This window comes from Sciurus vulgaris (genome assembly GCF_902686455.1).
Source record: "Sciurus vulgaris genome assembly, chromosome: 5".
Classification (NCBI taxonomy): domain Eukaryota; kingdom Metazoa; phylum Chordata; class Mammalia; order Rodentia; family Sciuridae; genus Sciurus; species Sciurus vulgaris.
In genome coordinates this window covers 113448436-113472817 of record NC_136465.1, presented here as the reverse complement: position 1 = coordinate 113472817, position 24382 = coordinate 113448436, and the positions used below count along the sequence as shown (strand labels likewise).

Genomic DNA, 24382 nt, shown 5'->3' with positions numbered 1-24382 from the left:
AAAACATTTTTGTAGTTGTACATGGATACAATACCTTTTATTTATTTATGTGGTGCTGAGGATCAAACCCTATGCCTCACACTTGCTAGGCAAGTACTCTACCACTGAGCTACAACCCCAGCCTCAAGTAACCCCCAATTTATACTAGCAATTAAGTGCTGTAACTACATTCCTACAGGGTTCAGAAAGTCCCAACATATAGAAAAATTAATCCTTTCACCAGGCATTGGTTCTTCATCATCATGTTCATTATAAAATTTCATTGTATAATCAGAACTGATAACTGTCACAGTTCCAGACTAAAAGATTAATGTTCTTTTCTGTCAAAGTTAAATTTGTAGTTCAAGTTTCCTAAGATGTAACAAAAATGTGTTTGCTGTAATCTAAAACCTAAAATGCATAGTGTGTAGTTAGATGAAGCTATTTTTAAGTTATAAAACCATGGGGTTAAAATGTAGCTATTTTGAGCCCCCCACACATCTCCCTTTGTCCTCAGTCTTCTGTTCATAGTGTCCATGGTGTAGTGGGTGATCCAGTCATAATTATAGCCCTTCACCTTGTACGCCCCAATTTTAAGTTAGTTAATCGCATAGATGGTGACCCCAAACGTCCCTTGTCAGAGCAAGGGACACTGCTGCATTAGGGATAAAAACCTGAGCAGGATTCCCACCCAGTTTGCTTGCCTGCCACATTTGTTTGGTAGCACACCCTTTTGCAGAAGTAAAATTTGCCTTGCTGAGTAACTTTTGAGCATGTGTCTGCTTTCTTGAGGCGCCCTGATATTTCTAACTGATCCCATGAGAGCAGGAGGCGGGCTGTTTGTATAGCTAAGGAATTGTGGGGATACGCATGGGACAGCCCCTTGCAGACTTTCTGCTGAGTCATGCCTGTCTGTGTAGACAGCCTGGGCACAGCTGTCCTAGTCATCATGGGCAGGAAAGGTACATCTCCTCCACCAAATTGAGAAGATGGGTGGAGACATCTGCAGCAGCTGCAAGGTGAGTCCTCGCGTGACTATAGGTCACTGAAAGCTGCCACCATTAAGTGAAGCTCCTTGGAAGTGGAGCCATTACTATTGCCCGGAGTGGCCATGGCTGAAGCAGAGTCTTAAGAAACAGCAGTGAGACAGCTGCATGGCTGTCATGATGACAGTAGGGACCAAGCAACTGCCTGAATGACAGCCTTTTCAGTTTCTACAAGAGCGGTTGGGCTGAAATCGCAGATTCCACTGCCTCCAGTGGGACCCCAGGAACAGCATCAATTGTAGTCCAGTTGGGATAGGAACCACGGAAATGACAGCAGCTGGCACCCCAACTCCTCCCTGCCAAGCACAGCCAGGGCAGCTGATGTTGGTTGGGCTGCTGTTCGGCAAGAGCTGTCAGTGAAGCAGATGGGAGTGTGGAAGCCCCTGACTTTCCCTCCTGATTGCCGTGAAGAGGTGGGGTCTGGCACCCCGTGTTGCACATGGTGCGGGCCCAGCCTGATTCCAGCCATATACTTACTGGAATAAGTAAGTTGTGTAGGCCCAGGGTGCTGCCTTGCTGCACTCTAGGGTAGTGGTGGCAACAAAGCAGCTGAGTATGGGGAGTGGGATTGCAGTTGTTACCCATGCAACTGGGCATGGCAACCCTGCTCTCAAAAGCCTTGGGCAGTCTAGGCTGTTGAAAAAAATAGTAAAAATAGAGTATCATTTTGGAAGTCGGGCCTCCTTTTCTATCTCAGGCTTATACTGGACCTTTGTTGTGTGCCTTTCCAGCATGCATTCCAATCTCTTGACCCAGCAGCGTGCCCTATTTTCATTAAGAGGATATACAACTTTCATTGTCTCAGTTCACATGCTTAGGATGTGCTGAGCCCCAAGGAGAAGCTCTATGACATGTACAGGAGCCAGTCAGCATAATCATTCCTGCCATCTTACTATAAGGATAGGTTCAAGAATGGATCTATGATAGTATTGTCAGTGAGAACCAATTTAGACTCATTTCAGGACTTCAGTTGGAGGTTTTAGAGACACGAACTTGCTCTTTCCACCTGGCCTTGGGCTCCAGAAGGATGAAGGTTGGAACTCATCTTTCAGGTGACTACCTAATGTTTCCAGTTGGCTGAGGGTTCTTTTTCTCAATTCAGATAGAAGTCATGCCCAAAGTGCAGCTCCCTTAGTGTTAAACAGCTGTGAATTCTGAGTGCCAGTGGTTCTCAACTCTTAGCAGCTCTCAGCCACTCTCAGCAGCTGGAGCTAGCAACTCTCCTGTAGCTCTTAGCCATTCTCTGGGACTTTTCAGAAGATATCTGACTGCTAGGTGTTCACAGGCCAGCAGCCCTTGGTGTTAACAGCTCTTAGAGGACCAGTTCAACCTGTTCTACTCAAGGTAGAAATCCCAAATGGGCGAAAGTATTAAGTGACTATACAAATTTTCTTAAAAAAAAAAAAAAAGAAAATGAATAAAAATGAAATCATCTGCAAGAGGCTGTATTGGGAACATATGCTGCAGCATAATGGAGAACAGTATGTGAGAAGATGACTTACCCAGACTGACCCAGTGAGGGTAAGAGAATGCTGCTTATATACATGGGCCCATTCGTGTGTACAGAGCATGCTAACCACAGAGTTTTTGCATGGAGATGCCAGTCTGTGCCAGGTGAACTGTGCCCTCCTGTCCTGGCTGTCACAGGTGGGTAAGACTAGAACATCTGAAGCAGCTTCAGGTTGGATGGAGCCATCCAGAGAGGCTGCTAAGTGGAGTCATCTGGAAGTGCTGTGGCCAGAGCAAAGGTCTTTCATGGCAATCTTGATAGCTCCTGTGGTTGCCCCTGTAATTTCAGAAGCAGTGGAGACATGCCAGGGTCTGTCACTATCTTCCTTGACCATCCCAGGGTAGCTGAGGCCAATTCTGACCTTGCAGATGGTGTGGTACCAGCTATAATACCTTCCCTGCCTTCTGCTGGTCCCACAGACCTGGTTCAGCTGTGTGGCTACACCCCAGGGCAGCCATAACTATAGCCAGTTGGCCCGGCTTGGGGGACAGGCACAGTCATGTCTATGGTCAGCTGAGAAACCACAATTTTTTAACACCCACTTCTGCAAGGTGTAGGTGGCTTTGGTTATCCATTAAAAATTTCCAATAATTTACATGTAAATAGTAAGGACACAAAAAGCAGAAAAGACTCTTTTAGGGAAGATCAAGCCCTTTTATTATATCCCAATAGGACAAATAGAAAAAGAGTGTAGACATGACCCTAAAGTCTGTCTGGCTCCCAATAGCATTACCTGAGCCCTGCTCAAGCTGTGCTTGAGGCTTGCTGCTCCTGTACTTTTCACTAATTTGAGGCACTAAAGTCCTTTTTTGAGCTTAACCCTATTTGGGTCATGAATTTTATCATTTGGAATCATTTGAAAATGTTGGGATCCTAACCAACATTTTCAAGGACTTGAAAGACATTTGCCTTTATTTTTTATTTTATTTTTTTTTTCTCTTACACATTCTTAAATCACTTTATGGGACCTTTAGAGATTTTAAGTATGTGTGGTCTGGGTGGGAGAAGGGAAGCCATAGGAAAATAACATTGCAGCAATGATTGTCACAGCAGGTTTTGTGGTTTGGGGAATCAGGGCTTCTAAACTTGCCAAGTAACATGTGTAAGAAATTTAATTATTTCTCTACCCCTTAATTTTTTAATAAAAAGTGAGAATTTATTTGCCACACTCCTTAGACAAGAGGGATTTACTAAGACAGTGAGTAGTACTTAGTACTTGGGTATTTCTCCCAGTGTGACAGCATATCACCAAGTACACCTGGGTGTTTTCATGTCTCCTGGTCACTAGAACAGCCTAACCATTAGTGAGGTGGGTAGATAGAGAAGGTTCCTACTTTGGGGAGACTGCGGAGGAAGGAGACTCACGTTCCAGAGCTTAGGAAGCTTCAGGTCAACATCCCACCTCCCTCGCACCAGAACTCTTCCTGTTCAAGAGGCAGAACAGTGAGCTTCCTTTTTTCTGCTTGGTGCATTTCAGAAATGGGATCTTTTGGCTGAGGATACAGCTCAGTCGGTAGAGTGCTTAGCATGAAAAAGGCCCTGGTTCAATCCCCAGCACCACCAAAAAAAAAAAACGAAGTGGGATCTTTGGACGTGAACCTTTCAGAGCCCACTCTGATCCGAGCAAGATTGCTTTTCCTAAAATCTACTGTCCGTGTTTCCACTTCCCTAGCTGTGGAAAGAAAAATCTCTAAGTTCAAATACTTAGTTTTCCACAATGAAGACAAGACCTCATAGAGACATGAGGAAAAATGAAACCAAGCTGGCAAAGAGATCAACTCTCTTTATTTCTGTTCCTAAAATGAATGTGAATTTATTGGTTGATTTGGTATTTAAAATAGTACTTTTACAAAATCATCTCAGAAAGTACACATTTGTTAAAATATATACAGACTGTTGCTGATCATCCTATGAAATCCTCTGCCTAACCAGCCTAACGCTTATTTTCAAAGCACTTGTGATGGTGTGCATGGTTCCTGTAGGTGCAGAGAACAAAGAAATCATCTTGGACAGGAGTGGATTTTGATCAGAATAATCAAAAAAACACTTGCCTACTTATTCACAGCCTCATGGGTTGCTTGATTTTGAGGGGTTCTTACATAGTCTGCTAATTCTGCAAGCTTTTCCTATTCGCAGTTTCTTTCCTTGCCTGTAATCTTCTATATTGAGCAAAGTATGTGCTGGATTATAAGGAAACTGAGCCCCAGAATCCGAACTGCCTTATCTAGTTTTCTGCTCATACTAATGTATGAAGTGTAATCTTTGTCTTAAGAAATGAGGACTGGAATGCAGGAAAACAAACTTTGGTGGAACAGTGGGATAAGGACAGAGCTGGACAGAACGACCTGTGGCAGCTTGAGAGGCAAACCAGTGATACCAAGAACACACAGGTTCCACTTTCTTTTACAGAAAATCTGTGCTGTTTGTACTTGGATTTTCAGTGAGCTCATATTTCTCTGTTCGGTTTGTGACTTGTTAATGTCTTTTCACTGCTCCCTGTGAAAGCCTTGTTTTGAAGTGATTTGTTTTCAAGCTCTCCTGGGAGGGGTGGAATTAAAATATGTGGGGAACAATTTAGTTTACTTTTTTTTTTTTTTTCTTTTTTTATGGTGGTGCTGGGGATTGAACGCAGGGCCTTGTACAAGTAAGGCAAGCACTCTACCAACTGAGCTGTTCCCAGCCCTGTGGGTAACAATTTAAACAAGACAAATGAAAAGATTTCCAAGTCCCTGAAGAAAGTAAGGGTTGCACATAATGGTGGACTTCAATTATGAAAGCCCCGATTCCTTTGAAGGGAGAGTTCCAAGTTGGGTTTCTTTGGGTGGGTTTGATTCTTTGGGAGATGATCAAAAATGGCTAAGTAGGATATAACAGAGGCTTTATAAGGATGAATTCAACTTTACATAAAATTAAGTGTCCCTTCTCCTAATTAGTATTTTAGATAAAAATCTTAAAAAACAAAAGTTTTAAAACATTCAAGTCATTCAGTTCTACCACCACCCCATGCTATTTCACAGCATAGCCATAGATATGGGGGCGCACCAACACCCAGGACAGTGGGGCCTGTATGTGCTGCAGCTTCAGCTTAGAGAAGCTGGCCCGCTCCAAGGTCTTCCAGCTCTCTCTGGTCAGGTTGCATCCGTCAAACACAAGGTACCAGGCAGGCTCCAGGACCTGTTGCCAGAAGTAATTCCAGGTTGAATGCTCGTCTGCCACATGTTCTATGAAAAAAAAAGCCCCTCCCTGAGAAAGAAAAAATAATAGTTTTACAAATTTTGGTTTGGAGAGAACAAAGTTAAAATATGATTAGTTTCAGATTTCAGTGGCCTCAGAAGGCAACTCCATAAAAACTCATGGCTAAATTAAAACTTAATAAGACACTATTTTTGATAGTAGTTTCATCTTCTGTCAATTTTTGCCCAGAACTGCCAGTATAAAGCATGCATCATGTATTTTCTGGCTGTAAAAGGAATGCATGAGGCTGGGGTTGTAGCTCAGTGGTGGACCACTTGCCTAGCATATGTGAGGCACTGGGTTCCATCCTCAGCACCACATAAAAATAAATAATAGTAGGGCTGAGGAGATAGCTCAGCTGGTAGAGTGCTTGCCTCACAAGCACAAGGCCCTGAGTTCGATCCCCAGTACCGCAAAAAAAAAAAAAAAAAAAAGGTAATAATAAATAAATAAATAATAAAGGTAGTGTGTCTGTCTACAACTAAAAAATATATTTTAAAAAAAGGAATTCAAGATAGCTAATACTTAAACCACAGACTGCATGCCAGGCGCTGCCCTTTGTGCTTGCCACATTAACTCACGTAACAATGTTATTTGGTGAATAATAGTATCCCTATTTTTACCTCTGAAGAAACTGCATCACAAAAAAATAACTTGCCCAAGGTGACACAGCTTGTAATTTTGAGAATCAGACTTTGAGCCTAGGCAGTGTGGCTTTAGAAGCTGGCAGTGTTGCCTCAGCAACATGTTTATTCTAGGGAGTTTAGAATATACAGAAAAGTTACTGGGATAGGTGGCACAAACACATAATCCCAGCTGCTTGGGTGACCAAGGCAGGAGGTTCACAAGTTATAAGGCTAGCCCAAGCCAGTTAGTGAGAAAATAAAATAAAATGGGAAAAGAAAAGAAAAGAAAAAAAAAGATTGTGGCTGGGTAGGGGGTGAGGGTGCTGGAGGGGCCGCAGGTGTCAGTGCCTAGAATGGATGTAGACCTTGGTTCAACCCCCAGCACATTACAAAAAAAGTGTAAGAAGAAAATCAATCTGTCACCATTCCACCATCTAGAGAAAAGCACTGTTAAGATTTTTAAAAAATATTTTTAGGGGCTGGGGAGATAGGTCAGTCGGTAGAGTGCTTGTCTTGTAAGTACAAGGCCCTGAGTTCGATCCCCAGCACCCAAAAAAAAAAAATTTTTAGTTGTTGATGGCCCTTTATTTTATTCATTTATTTATATGTGGTGCTGAGAATCGAACTCAGTGCTTCACACATGCGAGGCAAGCGCTGTATCACTGGGCCACAACCCCAGCCCCCACTGTTAAGATTTTGTGTGTACAATGCACATAGCCTTTATATATAATAATGCACTACTTAAAATAACAATAAAGGGGTCTGGGGATATAGCTTGGTTGGTAGAGTGCTTGCCTTGCAAGCACAAGGCCCTGGGTTCAATCCCCAACACTGCAAAAAAAAAAAAAAAGAAAAGAAAACAATAAAGGGGGAGTCAATGTAGCAGAGCAAACGGATTGGGGTTATGAGGATGGAGGATAAGGGGAGGTGCAGGGCAGTAGGTGGATCACGGTATGCTATGTGCATGCACAAATGTGGCATAATGACCTCAATATTATGTATAATAATACACCAATTTAAAAAACTAAAAAAAAGATGTTATGTTCATGTAAATTTGTACTTTTTCCTAAAAGTAGGCCTGTGCTAAAAATATCACTTTATAGTTTTCTTTACTTTTCTTATTTATTTGAATATTATTGTAAAACATGACTTAAAGATTTTTATCTTTACACACTATTTCACACTACAGAAGGTACCATCACTTATTCAAAGTTCTTTCTGATTTCACTATTGTAGATACTGTTACAATGAACATTCTTATTCACAAATCTTTGTGACATCTCTAATTACTGCCAAATAACTTGTTAAAAGTGGTGAGGCAAGGGTCTGTGTGTTTGTTGTTGTTTTGTATTTTCCTCACTGGAGATTGAACTCAGGGCCTGGCACATGCTACTACTGAGCTTCATCCCAGCTGGAGAGTACCTGTGTTAAACTGCTGGTATAAGTTTTCAGATTGTTCTTTGGAAACCTGTATCACGTTTATACTCCAACCATCAGTGGATGTGTCTATTTCCAATAAATTCTTTTTTTTGGGGGGGGGGGGGCTGGGGATCGAACCCAGGGCCTTGTGCTTACAAGGCAAGAACTCTACCGACTGAGCTATCTCCCCAGCCCCTCCAATAAATTCTTATCAACACTTTATTTTTTTCTCTTTGCCAGTCTAATGGACAAGATGGCATTTGGTTTACAAAGTATGAATATCATTAATATTCTTAATTGGTATAAGACTTTGTACTAAAACTTACTGGTTATTTGGATTTCTTCTTTTCTGATATATGTTAATATTCTGTTATTTTTCTGATAGACGTGTTTGTTTTTCCTTTACTATGTATAAGGGCTTGCTTTTATTAGAGAAGATTTATATAAGCTATAAATCTTTCTTCTAGTTTGTGTTTGCCTTTTAATTACTTTTTTTGTTATTACTTCTTCTATCTTTTTAAACCTTATAATTCACCTGTAAATTGTTCTCCCAAATCTCTGGGCGCACCATTGGGAATATCATGGATTTCCAGCAGGAGAGACAGAATCTACACCAATCAATCACTCCCTGGGCTGAATAGCCATTTTTTAACTTGGGTAATGTTTCATAAACATGTCAGTGATATGATTAAGGAAAATGTCCGTTCATCTGAATGCACTGCTGAATTCATGGCAATATTTTGTCATCAGGTTTCTTATTCAACAGTGGAAGCTAAGTGTCAATTACTGCCCGTGTAGGAATGAGCACGAACTCCTTTCATCTAGGATAGTCCATGGAGGTCCAGTGTGGGCACCATGGACATTATTACATACAATAATGAAGACCAGAGGGCCTTCATCCATTTTCTACCTGTCTACCTTTGTGGGGAGGAAGGAAAAAGGGGAACCATAGTCATCTCTGAAAATTGTGGTGACTCCCACTCCTTTCAGCCTCTTTTAACTACACCAGTCTTGGTCACCTGAGGTAGATCATTGAGAGATTGAATTCAGAGTTTAGAGATGAAGTTTCTTCAAATTATGTGGGTAAGTGTAGGTAAGATCTACGTTCAGGAACAGAAAATTTGAATTTCCCAAGTAAAACAAATCATTTCCTTAGGATAGGACTGGAGACAGAGGAGGAGAGGCACGTTAGGAGTGGTCACTTGCCCTCTGGACACATACGTTAGTCATACATATGTTAAGATGCCTGTGAGACTTCCAGGTGATTGACAGGTTTGGGGTGAGAGGAGGGATCTGGGGTAGATACTTAGATTTGGAAACCATCCATGTGTATGTGGTAATTGACAACACTGGGGGTGCCTGAGATAGACTGGGAGTATATATAAGCAAAAGGAGAGTCAAGAGAGGAGCCCTGGTGTGTAGGGGACAGATAAAGAACAGCCAGCAAAAGTGGTACAAATGTGGAAGTTGGAGAGACAAAAAGCCCCAATGAGGAACACTGTGGTAGAGCAATAAGGAATTTTTTATTCAAGAGTCAGGCCTACCAGCTGTGTAACTTTGGGCTAGTTTCTTAACTTAGTTTCTTTGCCCCAACAGGAAGATTGTAAATGTTTGCCTCCAAGGATTGTTGTGAGGGCTAAATGAGGATGTAACAGCACTCCTGGTCTTATCCAGCAGAGAATGGGTGCTTTGCAGTGCTAAGGCACACTACCGAGATTATGATCCCTAAAGATCATGACTTCTATCAGTGTTAAGACATAAGAATCCAGCATGTGGTTTTAAAAATCAGACTGTGGTTCTTTTCCCCCTAGGAATCGAACCAAGGGGTACCTTACCACGTTACCATGAGCTACAACATACATCTCCATTTTTTTTTTTTTTTTTTTTTTTTTTTTTGGAGACAGGATCTCTGTAAGTTGCCTAGGCTAGCCTGGAACTTGTGATCCTCCTACTACAGCCTCCCAAGTGGCTGAGATTACAGACGTGAACCAAGCCCAGCCAAGAATACGCCCTCCTCATTTACTGCTTTGATATCCATCTACCTTGAGCCAAAGACAGGATCATGTTATGCATCTAAACCCTACCTGTAAGTTTTTTTTTCTTCCTCTATTAGAAAATAAAACCAGGGATCACAGAACATCACTTTCTCCTAGAATACTAAATGAAATTGTTAACATATCCATGTTTTGCATTTAATTTTGTTCAAAACAAAACCATTTTAAACTAGTTTTTTAAAAAAGGTAACAACTGAAATTCACATACAAGTATAAAAGTTCTTAACTTTACAAAAGGGTATAAAGTGAAATGTTGCTGGGTGGGGTGGCTCATACTTGTAATCCCAGATACTTAGGGCCAAGGCAGGGGGATCAAGAGTCGAGGGCAGCCTGGGCTCAGCAGACCCCATATCAGAAAAAAAAGAAAGAAAGAAAGAGGGAAAAGTTTTTCTTTCCTTGCATCCAATCCCATTCCCAGTGGGTGACTACTGTTAATTTTTCTTATCTATCATGCATATTAATACATATACATTTATGGATATCCTTTGATACAGTGGGCTTTTTGCTTTACATTCTGTGTTTTGATTGCTTTTTCTCAATTAATAGTAGTTTCTGGGGATTTTTTTCTTCATATTAGCTTAGACTTCTTGTACTTTTACTTTTCATTTAATTATTATTATTATCAATTTATTTATTTATTTTGGCAGTGCTGGGCATTGAACGCAGGACCTCACGTATGCTAGGCAAGCACTTTACCACTGAGCCATATCCCAGTTCTCTTCTTATACTTTTAAATAACTGCTCAATATTCCTTTACACTGTGTGACGATATACTTAAACAGTTTCCTTTCCGTACACTCAGGTTATTTATAGTTTCTGCTATCATAAATACTACTATAATGGACATCCTTGCGTAGAGATAAGTTTTTGCAAGTTTGTGGTTTAGGATAAATTCCTACTGGATAACTGAGTATGTATACTTTGAGTTTTCATATTATTAAACGAACCTTCAGAGGATCTTCCTGCAGCATAAATAGTGTCTGATTCCCAAACCCACAGCAACACTACACTGAACTGACTATAAAAGTCCTTGATATATAACAGGTAAAAATGACCACTTAGGGCCTGTGTAACTCAGTGGTAGAGCTCTTGCCTAGCATGTGTGAGGCACTGCATTTGATCCTCAGTACCACATAAAATAAGTAAATAAAAATAAAGGTATTATGTCCATATAAAAGTAAAAAAAAATATTTTAAAAAATGATACTTAAGGGCTGGGAATATAGCTCAGTTGGTAGAGTGCTTGCCTCATAAGCATGAGGCCCTGGGTTCAATCCCCAGCACTGCAAAAAATAAAATAAAATAAAATACACTTAAACCGAGCACAGTGGTGCACACCTGTAATCCCAGCGGTTTGGTAGACTGAGACAGTCAGCCTCCACAACAGGGAGATGCTAAACAACTCAGTGAGACGCTGTCTCTAAATAAAATACAAAATAGGGCTAGGGATGTGGCTCAGTGCCCCTAGTTCAATCCCCAATAAGCACCCCTCCCCCAAATGATATCTTACTTTAGTAAGCCCTTTAAATTAATTTGAGCATTTTGGTCATGTAATTGGCTATTTTAATGTATATTTCTGTTGCTGCTCATTGCTCATTTCTCTCTTTTCTACAATTAAATAAGCATACTGATCTTATTGATTTGTAATGTCTTTTAACATAATGGACATTAATTCTTTGTCTATCCTTCTTGGCAAATGCTTTTTTTCAAGTTTGTTTTCATATTTGAAATTTGTATATAGGATCTTTTTTCTCTGCAGCAATTTTAGAAGTATTTTTCGTATTTAGATTTATAAACTCTTCCCTTTATAGTTTCCCTCTACGACTTAAAAAATTCAAACATGTCTTCTCTAGTCGTTTACTTATTACATTAGAATCCACCTGAAATTAATAGGACTGCCCTTGGGGACTATGGCTGCTGCTAACTCCTCTGTCTCTCCCCCACATCACTCACCGGCCTCAGCACTCTGCACACCTCACGCAGGATCTGTTCCTGGTTCTTCACAGAGCACAGCACCAAGGTGCAGACCACCACGTCCACAGAACTGTCAGCCACCTGGTGCATGTTCTCCCCGGCAGCCACAAAGAAGCGCTCGAACTGCAGGTGGCGGTTCTCTGCAAGGCTCTTGAATAAGAACTTCTCAAAGTTGGGGTTGGGATCAACACAGGTCACCCTGCACCCAGGCGGGTAGAACTTGAAGTTGGTCCCAGTGCCACAGCCCACCTCCAGCAGGGAGAGCTTCCCTGAGGGGCCCACGAAGTCCTGCAGGTTGCTGAAGAGCTCCCGCTTCTTGCCTGCCATTTGTTCATTGTATGTCACAGAGAACCTTACCAAGAAGTAGGGAAACCATTTTTTGCATATCCAGTCCCATAAGCCCAGAAATTTCAGCAGATACATGGGAAATGACAGAATGCGGACGGCCAGCTGGAGGATAAAGACAATGAACGCCATCTCTCAGGAGAGAGAGAAAACAGTGCAACAGTTGGAGACCTGACTGCTTTAATTGTAGGACGCGGGCTCTGGCAATGGTCCAGAGCCAATCAGCCGCAGAGGAGGAACTGGGTGTGCTGGAAAAATGCAGCTCAAGTCAAATCACTGGCAAGAGGCCCTTTTTGCTGAAGGTGACAGAAGTTGATGTGTAGCTGCGTTTTCCTGAAGTGAAATGAGAACGTTCCCAGCTTTTCTGTAGAAGGAAAGTTGATCACAATCCTTTATTCCAAATCTGTTCCTGCTTCCTCTTCGCTGGATTTGGAGACTCCTGCTAGTGTGTTGCAAGTGTACTTTCACCCCACTCTGTGCTCCAGTGTCCTTTACAAAGAAAATAGAACCTGTTGGTGGAGCCTGGTTTAAGCACAACAAAAGAACTCTGCCATTCCCCCTTCCTCCTCCTCTCTACCCGCTAAAACTGTTTTTTTGTTTTGTTTTGTTTTGTTTTGCTTAGGTTTGTGTTTTATTTGTTGTTTTTGTTTTTTTTTTTTCAGTGAACCCAACTAAGTATTTTCCTTTTTTTTTGAATACAGGGTCTCACTATTTGCCAATTTGTCTCAAACTTACATCCTCCTGCCTCTGCTTTCAGGTTAGCTAGAACTATAGGCATAAACCACTACACCCGTCTTCAAGCCCTAGATTTGAAAAGGACTTGAGAAGCCATGCTTGCCTGGTCAGTCAACAAGCATTTCCCATTTTATATGCTGGGCTGAGGCTCTACAATGTTAATAAATTAACTCAAGCAGAATTATTGTTACAGTTTTGGGCTGCCCACGTTTTGAAATACAAATATCATTCTTCAAATTGTGCTTGACTATTCTGCATTATCCTACTAATTTAGATAAAAATTGTCTTCAGAATATTCATATTAGGGAGTGTAAGCACAAAAGGACAGGAGGATTCAGAGTAGCCTTTATTCCTTCTTGGACTTGGGGGGCCACTGGGACCCATTTTCCAGATGGAAAAATGGCCCCCAGTTACAGAGGGGATTTTGGTTTTATAAGGTTCAATGATGCAATCATTGGAAGCCGTGTACGTGCAGTTTTGACCATCAGGGGTAGTTGAACAGGTTAAAACTTTAACTTAGGGGGGCGGTTGTAAAAAGGTTTAAACTCATTGCTCATACTCTGGGATCTGTTGTTTCCCAGAGTTTCAGTATTTGCTGTGCCTCCACTTAGGGCTACTTTGCGATGGGGGAAGGTCTAAGTTTAGGGCCCATTGTTATTAGGAAACGGTGTGCTGAGAGGTTTAATGTTAATTTTCCCCTCCCTCCTCCCAAGCCACATTGTCCCTGTGTTTTTCTTGGGGAGCTGTCTTTTAGGAATATTATTTTCCATAACCCTTCAGGGAGCCTATAGGATTTAGAAAATTGTTGAAAGCAACAATATTTATCAAGAAAGCCTGGACAAGGGTGATTATGGAACACAGAAATTTTTTTTAAAAAGTAGTAACATTTACTCTTTTATTTAAAAAAATTTTAATTTTTAAATATTTTAGTTATGGATGGACACAATACTTTTATTTTGTTTATTTAGTTTTTTTTTTTTTTTTTCAATGTGGTGCTGGGGATCAAACCCAGTGCCTCACTCATGCTAGGCAAGCACTCTACCACTGAGCCACAACCCCAGCCCACATTTAATCTTTTAAACTGGGTAATGGGGATGTTTTGTTTCATTGTTATACCCTATTCATACTTTACAAATATTGCATCTATTCGATTTGTGGGGGATACTGGGGATTGAATTCAGGGGCACTCGACCACTAAGCCACATCCCACATTTTTACAAAAGTAGGGTCTCACTGAGTTGCTTATCACCTCACCTTTGCTGAGGCTGGCTTTGAACTCTTTAGTCCTCCTGTGTCAGCCTCCAGTCTCCTGAGCCGCTGGGATTACAGGCCTGCTCGACCATGCTGTGCTCTATTCAATTTTTTTAAAGTATTTTTGGAGATGAAATTGACATGCAATAAACTACCTATTTAACTTGTACATACTGATAAGTTTGGACATAGTGTATATCTGTGAAATCATCATTTCAATCAATATGAAGAAACATGGGCTGGGGTGGTAGCCCAGTGGTAGAACTCTTGCCCCGCATGCAGGAGGTCCTGGAGTCCATTCCCAGCAGGGGCATGGAATGATGGGGGAGAGGTGAAAGAACATGTCTACCCATTACCCCCAAGCTTGCTCCAGTTCCTTAGTGATCCCTCCCTCCTGCCTTCCTCATTCCTAGGCAATCATGTTCTGTCACTAGCAATTAACTTATATTTTCTACAATCTTATGTAAAGTGAATCATATAATATGTGCTTTTTTGTTTTGTTTCACTTCTATCACTGAATATAATTACTTTGGGTATTATACAGGTTGTTGTATATGTCAATAGATTTCCATAAAGCTATAAATGTAGCTGCCACTTTGTAAAACCTTGGAGCACATTTTCAAGATTGCTTGAGTTTCTTTTCCCAGATTACCATACATCTGGCAGGGAGTGAATATCCAGAGTATATAAGGAGCTGCAGAAATTCAATAGCAAAAGTAAGACAAAGCAAAATAAATAAATAAATAAATAAACAAATAAATAAATAAATAAAAATGGGCACTAGATCTATGTAGAATTTGCTCAAAAGAAGACATACAAGGAGCTGGGGATGTGGCTCAGTGGTACAGTGCTCACCGACCACGTGTGAGGTACTGGGTTTGATCCTCAACACCACATAAAAATTAAATAAATAAAATAAAGGCATTGTATCCATCTACTACTAAAAATATATTTTTAAAAAAGACATACAAGTGACCAATAGACATATTAAAAAGTGCTCAACATCAATAATCATCAGAATGCAAATCAAATCCATATAAATAAGATATCACCTCATTTCAGTAAGAAAGATGACTATTAAAAAGACTAAAGATAACAAGTGCTGGCAAGGATTTAGAGAAAAGGTTACTCTTGCCATGATGGGAAATGCTATGGAAGTTTCTTAAAAAATTAAAAATAGAGCTGGGCATGGTGGTGCATGCCTGTAATCCAGTGGCTTAGGAGCCTGAGGCAGGAGGATCAAATGTTCAAAGCCAGCCTCAGCAAAAGTGAGGCATTAAGCAACTCCATGAGACGCTGTTTCTTTAAAAAAAAAAAAAAAAAATACAAAATAGGGATGGGGATGTGGCTCAGTGGTCAAGTCCTCCTGAGTTCATTCCCAGGTACCAAAAAATAAAAATAAAATAAAAATAGAACTATTACTCCCGGCGTACAAAGGAAATGAAATCATTTATGAGATAAATATATGCCTATGTTTATTGCAGCATTATTCACAATAACCGTGAAATGGGAACAACCTAAATGTCCATCTCCATCAATTAATAAATGTATAAAGAAAATGTGTGTGTCTATATATATGTGTGTGTGTGTGTATATATATATATATGTATCCGTACACACACACACAGTGGAATACTATTCAGCCATAAATAGAATGAAATTCTGTCATTTGCAACAATACAGATTAGAGACAATTAGGTTAAGCGAAGTAAGAGGGACACAAAAAGAAGGGCACCATGTGATGTAAAAATGTTAATAGAAAAAATGTTGATAGAAATTGGGGATATAATGGTGGTTACCAGAGGCTGAAGAGAATTGCGGGGGGCACTATGAAATGGAGGAGGTGAATCAATGAGTACTGATTCAGTTAAATAGGAAGAAGTTCTAGTGTGCAATTTGTTGCACCATAGAGTAACTAACTGTAGATAGTAGTTGTGTACTATATATCTCAAAAAGTTAGAATTAAAGATTTTGGATATTTTAAGCATAAAGAAATGATAAATGTTTGAGGAGACATTTTCAACCTGCCTGGTGCAGTGCTGCATGCATGTAATCCCAGCTCACTGGAAGGCTGAGGTAGGAGAATGGCAAGTTTGAGGCCAGCCGTACATCACATGTGATACTGCCGTTTACCAGTGACAAGTTCTGCTCCCTCTAATGTTGAAGATTGAACGCTAGAGAAGCACACCAAGGCAAGCGTATTAAGCAGGTTTTATTTAAAAGTAGTAATAATGTAGACTTCTCCCGGGAGGGAGAAGGGGGCCATGGCTGATGTTTTAGAATCCCAAGAAGTAAGCTTTCTTCTCCCTTTGATAGCCAAATTCTTTTTCTTTCTCTCTCCCAATATTTACTTTGCTTTTTTAATTTCTCTTTTCTGGCTCTGGGGTTGTGGCTCAGTGGTAGAGCTCTTGCCTGGCATGTGTGAGGCACTGGGTTTGATTCTCAGCACCACATATAAACAACTAAAAAATATAGTTTAAAATTTCCTTTTTTTTCCTCTTTCTTTATACCCACCACTTGATATATCTCTTCTGTTTTCTCATCGTTCACATTTTAAACTTTCTTTTACCTTCATATCACGTTTTCTTTTCTCTTAACTGTATTTTTACCATCTTTTAGAACTAACTGGATGATATAATTCCTGCCCTGCCCCACTCATGTTGTTGCAGTCATTAGTGCATGACAGCATAGTTGACAACTGCTATTTAATGCCAAATCCAGTTCACAGCTATTTATTATTTTTGCTTTTAGGAATTGCTGACCCCACCATTCCTGTTTTTGTAATTAGTGTTGTAGATGTCATAGTAGGCACTGGATGTTTATTTTAGTGCTGCATATTTGCTTCTATTGTTGTTATTGTTTGTTTCCCCCTCTTCTGGGAGGTGCTGGGAATCTACTGGAACACTGCAAATTCACAGGGTAGAGATTCTGCAGCAGAGCTAAATCTGGCCAAGAAATAACACAGCTTGTTCCACACGTAAATTGACCATGTTCAAACTTCAGTGATGCTTTAATACAAAGAATAGAAGAGACAAAAACCCCAAGCTAACAAACAGGCCCCAAGTAGGAATGGTTGGGGATGGGACTCAGGTCGCACTAATGGATATCCACTCCTACAACAAAATTAACAGCAGAATTAACTCAAAAGACTGTGGACACCACTCCTACAAGTGGTTTCCATCTAGATCACTCTAGAATACTTTGGCAGGAGAAGTTTATGCCCTAAAAATGCCCACATGTAAGAGTGGAAGAGAAATCCACTCCGTGTTATAAAACCTAACACGGGAATACAAGAAACATGAGAAAACAAAGTCCCACGATGCTTCCTAAAGTTCATAATTCCTCAACAGTAGACCTCAAAGACATTGAAGTGGATGAAATAAGAATGATTATAAAAATGATTGGTGAATTCCAAGACAACAGAGAAAAATGATAGAATGAATTAAAGACATTAGTATAGAATATGAATGAGAAATCTGGTAAGGAGATAGAGATATCATAAAAGAACTAAAAAGAAATCTTGAAAATGAAAAACAATAAAATAAAATGTTCTGTCTGAAGACAGAATCTCAGAGCTGGAAGACAAAGTGGCTGGTCCTGAACACAGTATTAAAGAAAAGAAAATGACCATGAACAGAATATACAAGAACTCTGGGACATTAGGAGACCAATTTTAAGAATCACTGGAATCAAAGAGGGTTATGAGATGCATACAAATGACATGAATAACCTTTTCAGAAAAATTTCCAAAATCTTGAGAATAAGATGGACATGTGGATAGCAGAAAGCACTAATAACTCCAAATAGACAAGATCAGAAAAGAACCTCTCCACCACAGGTTTACAATTAAAATGCCTAACATTCAGAACAAGGGTAGAATTATAAAGTCTCAAGAGAAAACCATCAGGTTACATTTAGAAGCAAACTTATCAGAACTACTTCTGATTTCTCTGCAGCAATTCTAAAATCCAAGAGGGCTTGGAATGATGTATTCCAAGCACTGGGGAAAAACAAGAACAAAAACAAACAAAAAATGCAAAAAAAAAAAAAATTGCTATATCCAGCAAAGATATTCTTCAGAACTGAAGGAGAAATTAAAAACCTTTCAAGATAAGCAGAAATGAAAAGAATTTGACTACTAAGTTGGCAGTACAGAAAATACTTCAGGGAATGCTACAGGGAGAAAAAAAATCAAAAACGAATCCTGGAGCTCACAAATGGACAGATTTCATTTGAAGAGTAGCTAAACAAATGAGAAATAGGAACAAATTAAATGTTAGAAATGAACCAAAATTGCAGGAATTATGAACATTATTTATGATTGTAAATAGTCTCAACTATCCAATTGAAAGATACAGGCCAGCAGATTTTAAAAAAAAGGGGGGCAGGGATAAGAAAGCAAGACCCAACTATATGTTGTTTGTAAGAGACTCAGCAGCAAAAATAGCAAAACCAATAGAAGGAAGTAAAATGAGCAGGTGTAGTTGTTCTTATATCTAACAAAGCAAGACTTCACCCAAAGCTAATCAGAAGAGACAAAGAAGGTCCCTTCATACTGATAAAGGAAACAATACAAGAATATATAACAATAGTAAATATTTATACCCCAAATGTTGGTGATCTGATTACATGAAACAGACACTATTCTAATTAAAGACTCAGCTAAATCCCAGAACAATAATATGGCAATTTCAACACACCTCTCTCAACAATAGATCATCCAGACATAAACTCAGTGACTCTTCAGACCTAAGAAAATATAAATCAAATGGACTTAACAAACATCTACAGAATATTTCACCCAACAATAGCCAGATACACTTTTTTTTTGCAGCTGTTCATGGAATCTTCTCCAAAATAAACCATATTTTATGCCACAAAGCAACTCTTAACAAATATTTTTTTAAAATTGATATAATTCCTTACCTCTCATTTGATCATAACAGAATGAAGTTAGAAATAAACACACAAAAAACCTACAGAAATTATATAAACACATGGAGGTTGAACAACACACTTGGAATGATGAATGTGTGACAGAAGAAATCAACAGAGAAATTAAAAAATTTATTAGAATCAGGACAACATATGAGAACCTCTGGTACACTATGAAGGCAGTTTAAAGGAAAAGTTTATAGCTATGAATGCTTACATAATAAAAGCAAAAAGATCCAAAATAAGCAACCTTCATCTTGAGGCCCTTGAGTAATAAGAACAATCCAATTCCAAATGCAATAGAAGGAAGTAAAAAATTGATATAAGAGCTGAAGTCAATGAAATAGAAAAGTAAAGAACAATACAAAGGATCAATGAACTGAAGAGTTGGTTCTTTGAAAAGATAAACAAGATTGATAAACCTTAGCAAAATTAACCAAAGGAAAAAGAAGATCAAATTAATAAAATTAGAGATGGAAAGAAGAAATCAACACAAACATCACAGAAATCCAGAGAATCATTAGGTACTATTTTGAAAACTTTTCCAATAAATTGGAAAACATAAAAAAAAAAGGATACATTTCTAAACATATGACCTGCCAAAATTGAATCAAAAGGACATAGAAGACTTAAACAGATGAATAACTAGCAATGAGGTAGAAGCAGTAATAAAAAGCTTTCCAGTAAAGAAAAGCCCAGGACTAGATGGATTTCAGCTGATTTCTACCAGAACTTAAAAGAAGAACAAATGCCAATGGTCCTCAAATTATTATTACATGAAATAGAAAGGAATGGAACACTTCAAATTCATTCTGTGAAATCAGTATCATCCTCACCCAGAACAAGTTAAGGACACATCAAGGAAAAAAACTATAGGCCATTATCCCTGATGAACATAGATACAAAAATCCTTAATAACATTAGTAAATCATATTCAACAACATACTAAGAAGATTGTACATCATGACAAGTGGTTTTATCTCAAGTTTTCAAGGATGGTTTAACACATGCAAATTAAATGTAATCCACCACATAAATAGAATTAAGGACAGAAATCACAGTCATCCCAATAAATGCAGAGAAACCTTCAACAAAATTCAGCACCCATTCATGACAAAAACACTAAAGAAAATAGGGATAGAAGAAATTTACTTCAACACCATTAAGGCTATATATGACAAACCCAAAACCAATATCATAGTGAATGTGGAAAAACTGAAAGCATTTCCTTTAAAATCTGGAACAAGACAGAGATGTCCACTCTCACTATTCCTATGCAATATACTTATTGAATATCTAGCCAAAGCAATCAGGAAACAGAAGGAAAGTAAAGGGATGCAAATAGGAAAAGAAGTAGTCACATTATTGCAGGTGGTTCAGCCACAGCCTGATCCCAGTCCTATACTTACCCTGTCCAGTAAGTCCCGGGGGATGGGGTCAGTTATTAGCTGAACAGCCATGGCTCTAATATTTACTTCGTCTAGCCCCACATGTTATTATGGTTTAGATATGAAGTGTCCCCCAAAAGCTCATGTATGAGACAACTCAAAGTTCAGATGTGAAATGAATGGGTTATGAGAATTTTCACCTAATGAGTACATTAATCCCCTGATAGGAATTAATTGAGTGGTAACAGTAGGCACATAAGGTGTGGCTGGAGGAGATAGGTTATGGGGGGAATGCCTTTGGGATATGTATCTTGTCCCTGGTGAGGAAGAGTTCCCTTTGTTTCCTGATTGTCACGTCCTGAGCTGTTTTCCTCCTCTATACCCATAGCTATTGTGCCCATCATGTATACATATATATTTTTTGGTAGATGGACATAATACATTTATTTTATTTATTTATTTATATGTGATGCTGAGAATCGAATCCAGTGCCTAACACATGCTAGGCAAGCGCTCTACCACTGAGCCACAACCCCAGCCCTATTGCCATACCCTTTCACCATGATGTTCTACCTTACCTTGGGCACAGAGCAATGGAATCAGCCATCCTTGGACTAAGAACTCTGAAACCATGAATATCAAATAAACTTTTCCTCCTCTGAAATTGTTTCTGTCAGGTTGTTTTGGTCTCAGCAGCAAAAAACGGTGACTAAAACAACTGGCACCAAGAAATGGGTTCATTGTTGTGACTAACCTGACCATATGGTTCAGAAGTTTTTGGAGCTTTTTGGAGTTTGTGGGAGGAATTTTGAAAAGCTTAGAGATGCAAGCTGGAAAAACATTGGAATGTTTTCAGTGGAGCTTATTGGGTGATTCTGGTGAGAGTTCAGAAGATCAGAATGCCAATAGGACTGTAGGCAATAAAGACTAGGCTTATGAGGTTCCAGAAGAGACAGAGGACTATTGGAAATTGGAATAGAAGTGATTTGTGTTATGTTCTGGCTAAGAAGTTGTCTACATTTTGCCTGTGTCCTGAGACTTTCTATGAGGCTGAACTGAAAGGTTATAAACTAATTAATCTGTCAGAGGAAATTTCAAAACAGCATAGCATTCTGGTGGTGGCATGGATTTTTTTTTTTTTTAATATTTTTTTAGTTGTCAAGGGTCATTTATTTATTTATTTATTTATTTATTTATATGTGGTGCTGAGGATCAAACCCAGGACCTCACACATGCCAGGCAAGTGTGCTACCACTGAGCCACAACCCTAGCCCGGTGGCATGGATATTGCTGGCAGCTTTTAGGCAAGTTTACTCTGATAATCAGGAGCAGAAAACAGAGCAGAAAGATTTGAAAAAACTGGGCCAGAAGAGTGTAAAGAAAACAAGGACTACGAAAATTGTGGTTGTTAGAGATTACAGTCACTAAAGAACTGTTAAATACTTTACCAGGAAACAATAAGGAAAATGACTTGAGTGCATCTGGGGAATTGGCAAGACCACACTCATCTCATCTTACCATCTTAGGGTAGAAAAAAGTAAAAATTCCTTTAAGAAGAAACAAGTCAGGCACACCACTTGCACAGGAGGCCTAGGAAGTTGTTTCACCATGCTCAGTCACCCATGCACTAAGTGGCTGCTGCAGTCGTGGTTTCTGGAGACTTGACTTAAGATGGCAGCAGACTTTGGTAGCAAACACATAGTGCTGGTTCTGCAGGAATGCAGGATGTTGGAGTTAGGGGATCATGGAGGCTTCCCCAAAATGTCAAGTTGACATTTTTGAGGGGTCAGGCAAAGTAGGGTCAGAGTCCCCATGGGCAACCCCCATGAAAGTGATGCGTGGAGATGTAAGAAGGAAGCTGAAGCTGCAGTGAAGATCCCTGACATTAAGAGATGCCAGGAACATGGAATATCTGCAGAGGAAAGCTGCAGGAATTGTAGAGACGAATCCAGAGAGATACCATGTGGGCTGCAACAAGTAGGTCATGGGCTGGAGCTATACAAGGCCTTTGGAGAGACTACCATAATGCCATGTTGTTGGGAGAAATCCCAGTTCTTGGCCGGCAGCAGTGTGTAAAGAAAACTTGCAGGGAGGAACGTTCTGCTTCTCCTACCTAGGAAAGTAGACAACTGCCCCAAGTTGACTCAGTGTTACCAAGGGAACCCGTATAGGAGCCTGGTGGTCTGATCCCCCATGGCACATGTGATTGGGAAAGAAACCTATAAAATGTATAGCTGTTCCCGAAATAAACCAGTTTGCAGGATGCTCACCACAGGCCTGCTTCCACCCAACTCCCAGAGTCTGGGGGTATTGACTCCGTGTCCTTTCCAGCATCTGAGCTAGCCTGGCACAAACTACATACACCATGTGCCCCCGAGGCTCAACCTGGAGCTACTGGACTTCTTTAGCCAGCTGTATTTTGGTCTTGCTTTGGTCCCACCCCCTCTCTCTGTGCCCCTCTTTCTCCATTGTAGAATAGAAATGTTTACTTCGTGCCTTTATGTATTGGATATATGTGATGTGGCTTTTTTGTTTTGTTTTGTTTTTTGGTACTGGAGATTGAACCCACAGGCACTTAACCACTGAACCACATCCCCAGACTATTTTTATATTTTTATTTTGAAATAGGGTCTCACTGAATTGTATAGGGCCTCACTAAATTGCTGAGGCTGGCTTTGAACTCTTGATCCTCCTGCCTCAGCCTCCCAAGCTACTGGAATTACAGGTGTGTGCCAACCGCACCTGGCTGTAACTTGCTTTTGGTTTTTACAAGAGATCACACTGAGTTTGCCTTGATCCTCAGAGGAGACTTTGGATTTGACTTTTGGGTAATGCTAAAATTGTTAAGTCTATGGGGGCTCCTGGAAATGGATAAATGTATTTTGCATTGTGAGATGAGCATAAGCTTTCGGGAACTAGAGTGGAATGTTAAGGTTTAGATATGAGGTGTCTCCCAAAATCTTGTGTGTGAGACAAAGCAAGGAAGTTTGGAAGTCAGATGATTGGGTTATGTGAGTTTTAACCTATTCAGTTCATTAATGCCCTTCTAGGGATTAATTGGAAGGTAACTGTAGGCAGGTGTGATGTGGCTGGAGGAGGTGGATCATTTGGGATGTGCTATTGGGGTATATATTTTGTCCCTGGTGAGGAGAGCTCCCTTTGCTCTGACTGTCTTGTCCTGAGCCGCTTTCCTCTGCTACACCCTTTCACCATGATATTCTGCTTCACCTTGGGTATAGAATAACGGAGTTGACAATCTGTGGACTGACCTCTGAAACCCTGAGCATCAAATTGTTCTTGCCAAATGTTTTGGTCACAGTGGCAAAAAAAAAAAAAAATCGGTAAAAAGCAGATACACAGAAAAATACCTTTTTGAGGGGAGATTAGGCCTTTCTCTCCTGTCTTAATAGGACAAATAGAGAAAGAGTGTAGACATGACCTTAAAGTCTGTCTGGCTCCCAATAGCATTACCTGAACACTGATCAAGCTGTGCTGCCTGCTACTCCTGTGCTTTTCACTAATTTGAGACACTAAAGTTATTTTTTGAGCTTCACACTGTTTGGGTCATGAATCCTATCACTTGGATCAATGCAATCCTAACCAACACTTTCAAGGACTTGAAAGACATTGGATGTATTAAGTATGTGTGGTCTGGGTGGGAGAAGGGAAGCCATAGGAAAATAACATTGCAGCAATGATTGTCACAGCAGGTTTTGTGATTTGGGGAATCAGGGCTTCTAAACTTGCCAAGTAATGTATGGAAAAATATAAGAAATTTAATTATTTCTCTACCCCTTAATTTTTCTAATCAAAAGTGAAGATTTATTTGCCACACTCCTTAGACAAGAGGGATTTACTAAGACAGTGAGTAGTACTTAGTACTTGGG

General features: G+C 39.8%; 2 protein-coding genes across 3 annotated transcripts in view; both read right to left on the bottom strand.

Moving 5' to 3' along the window:
• Positions 1-3445: 3445 nt before the first annotated feature.
• On the bottom strand, positions 3446-12456 carry LOC306661003 (thiol S-methyltransferase TMT1A). The gene is made up of 2 exons (XM_079139830.1): positions 11821-12456; positions 3446-5778 (listed from the first exon to the last, which is right to left on the bottom strand). The coding sequence occupies exons 1-2, from the start codon at positions 12316-12318 to the stop codon at positions 5542-5544; spliced, it is 735 nt and encodes a 244-aa protein (XP_078995956.1). The 5' UTR covers positions 12319-12456; the 3' UTR covers positions 3446-5541.
• Positions 12422-24382, bottom strand: part of TMPRSS12 (transmembrane serine protease 12) — a gene marked incomplete at its 3' end in the record, with an annotated part of 91687 nt that continues 79726 nt past the window's right edge. The window contains exon 4 of one of the 2 annotated variants that reach the window (XM_079139816.1): positions 12422-12550. In XM_079139816.1, the coding sequence (XP_078995942.1) occupies positions 12455-12550 (96 nt within the window). Of the gene's footprint in view, positions 12551-12662; positions 12696-24382 lie in introns of those variants that run through there. The other variant, XM_079139817.1, reaches the window with a different exon arrangement.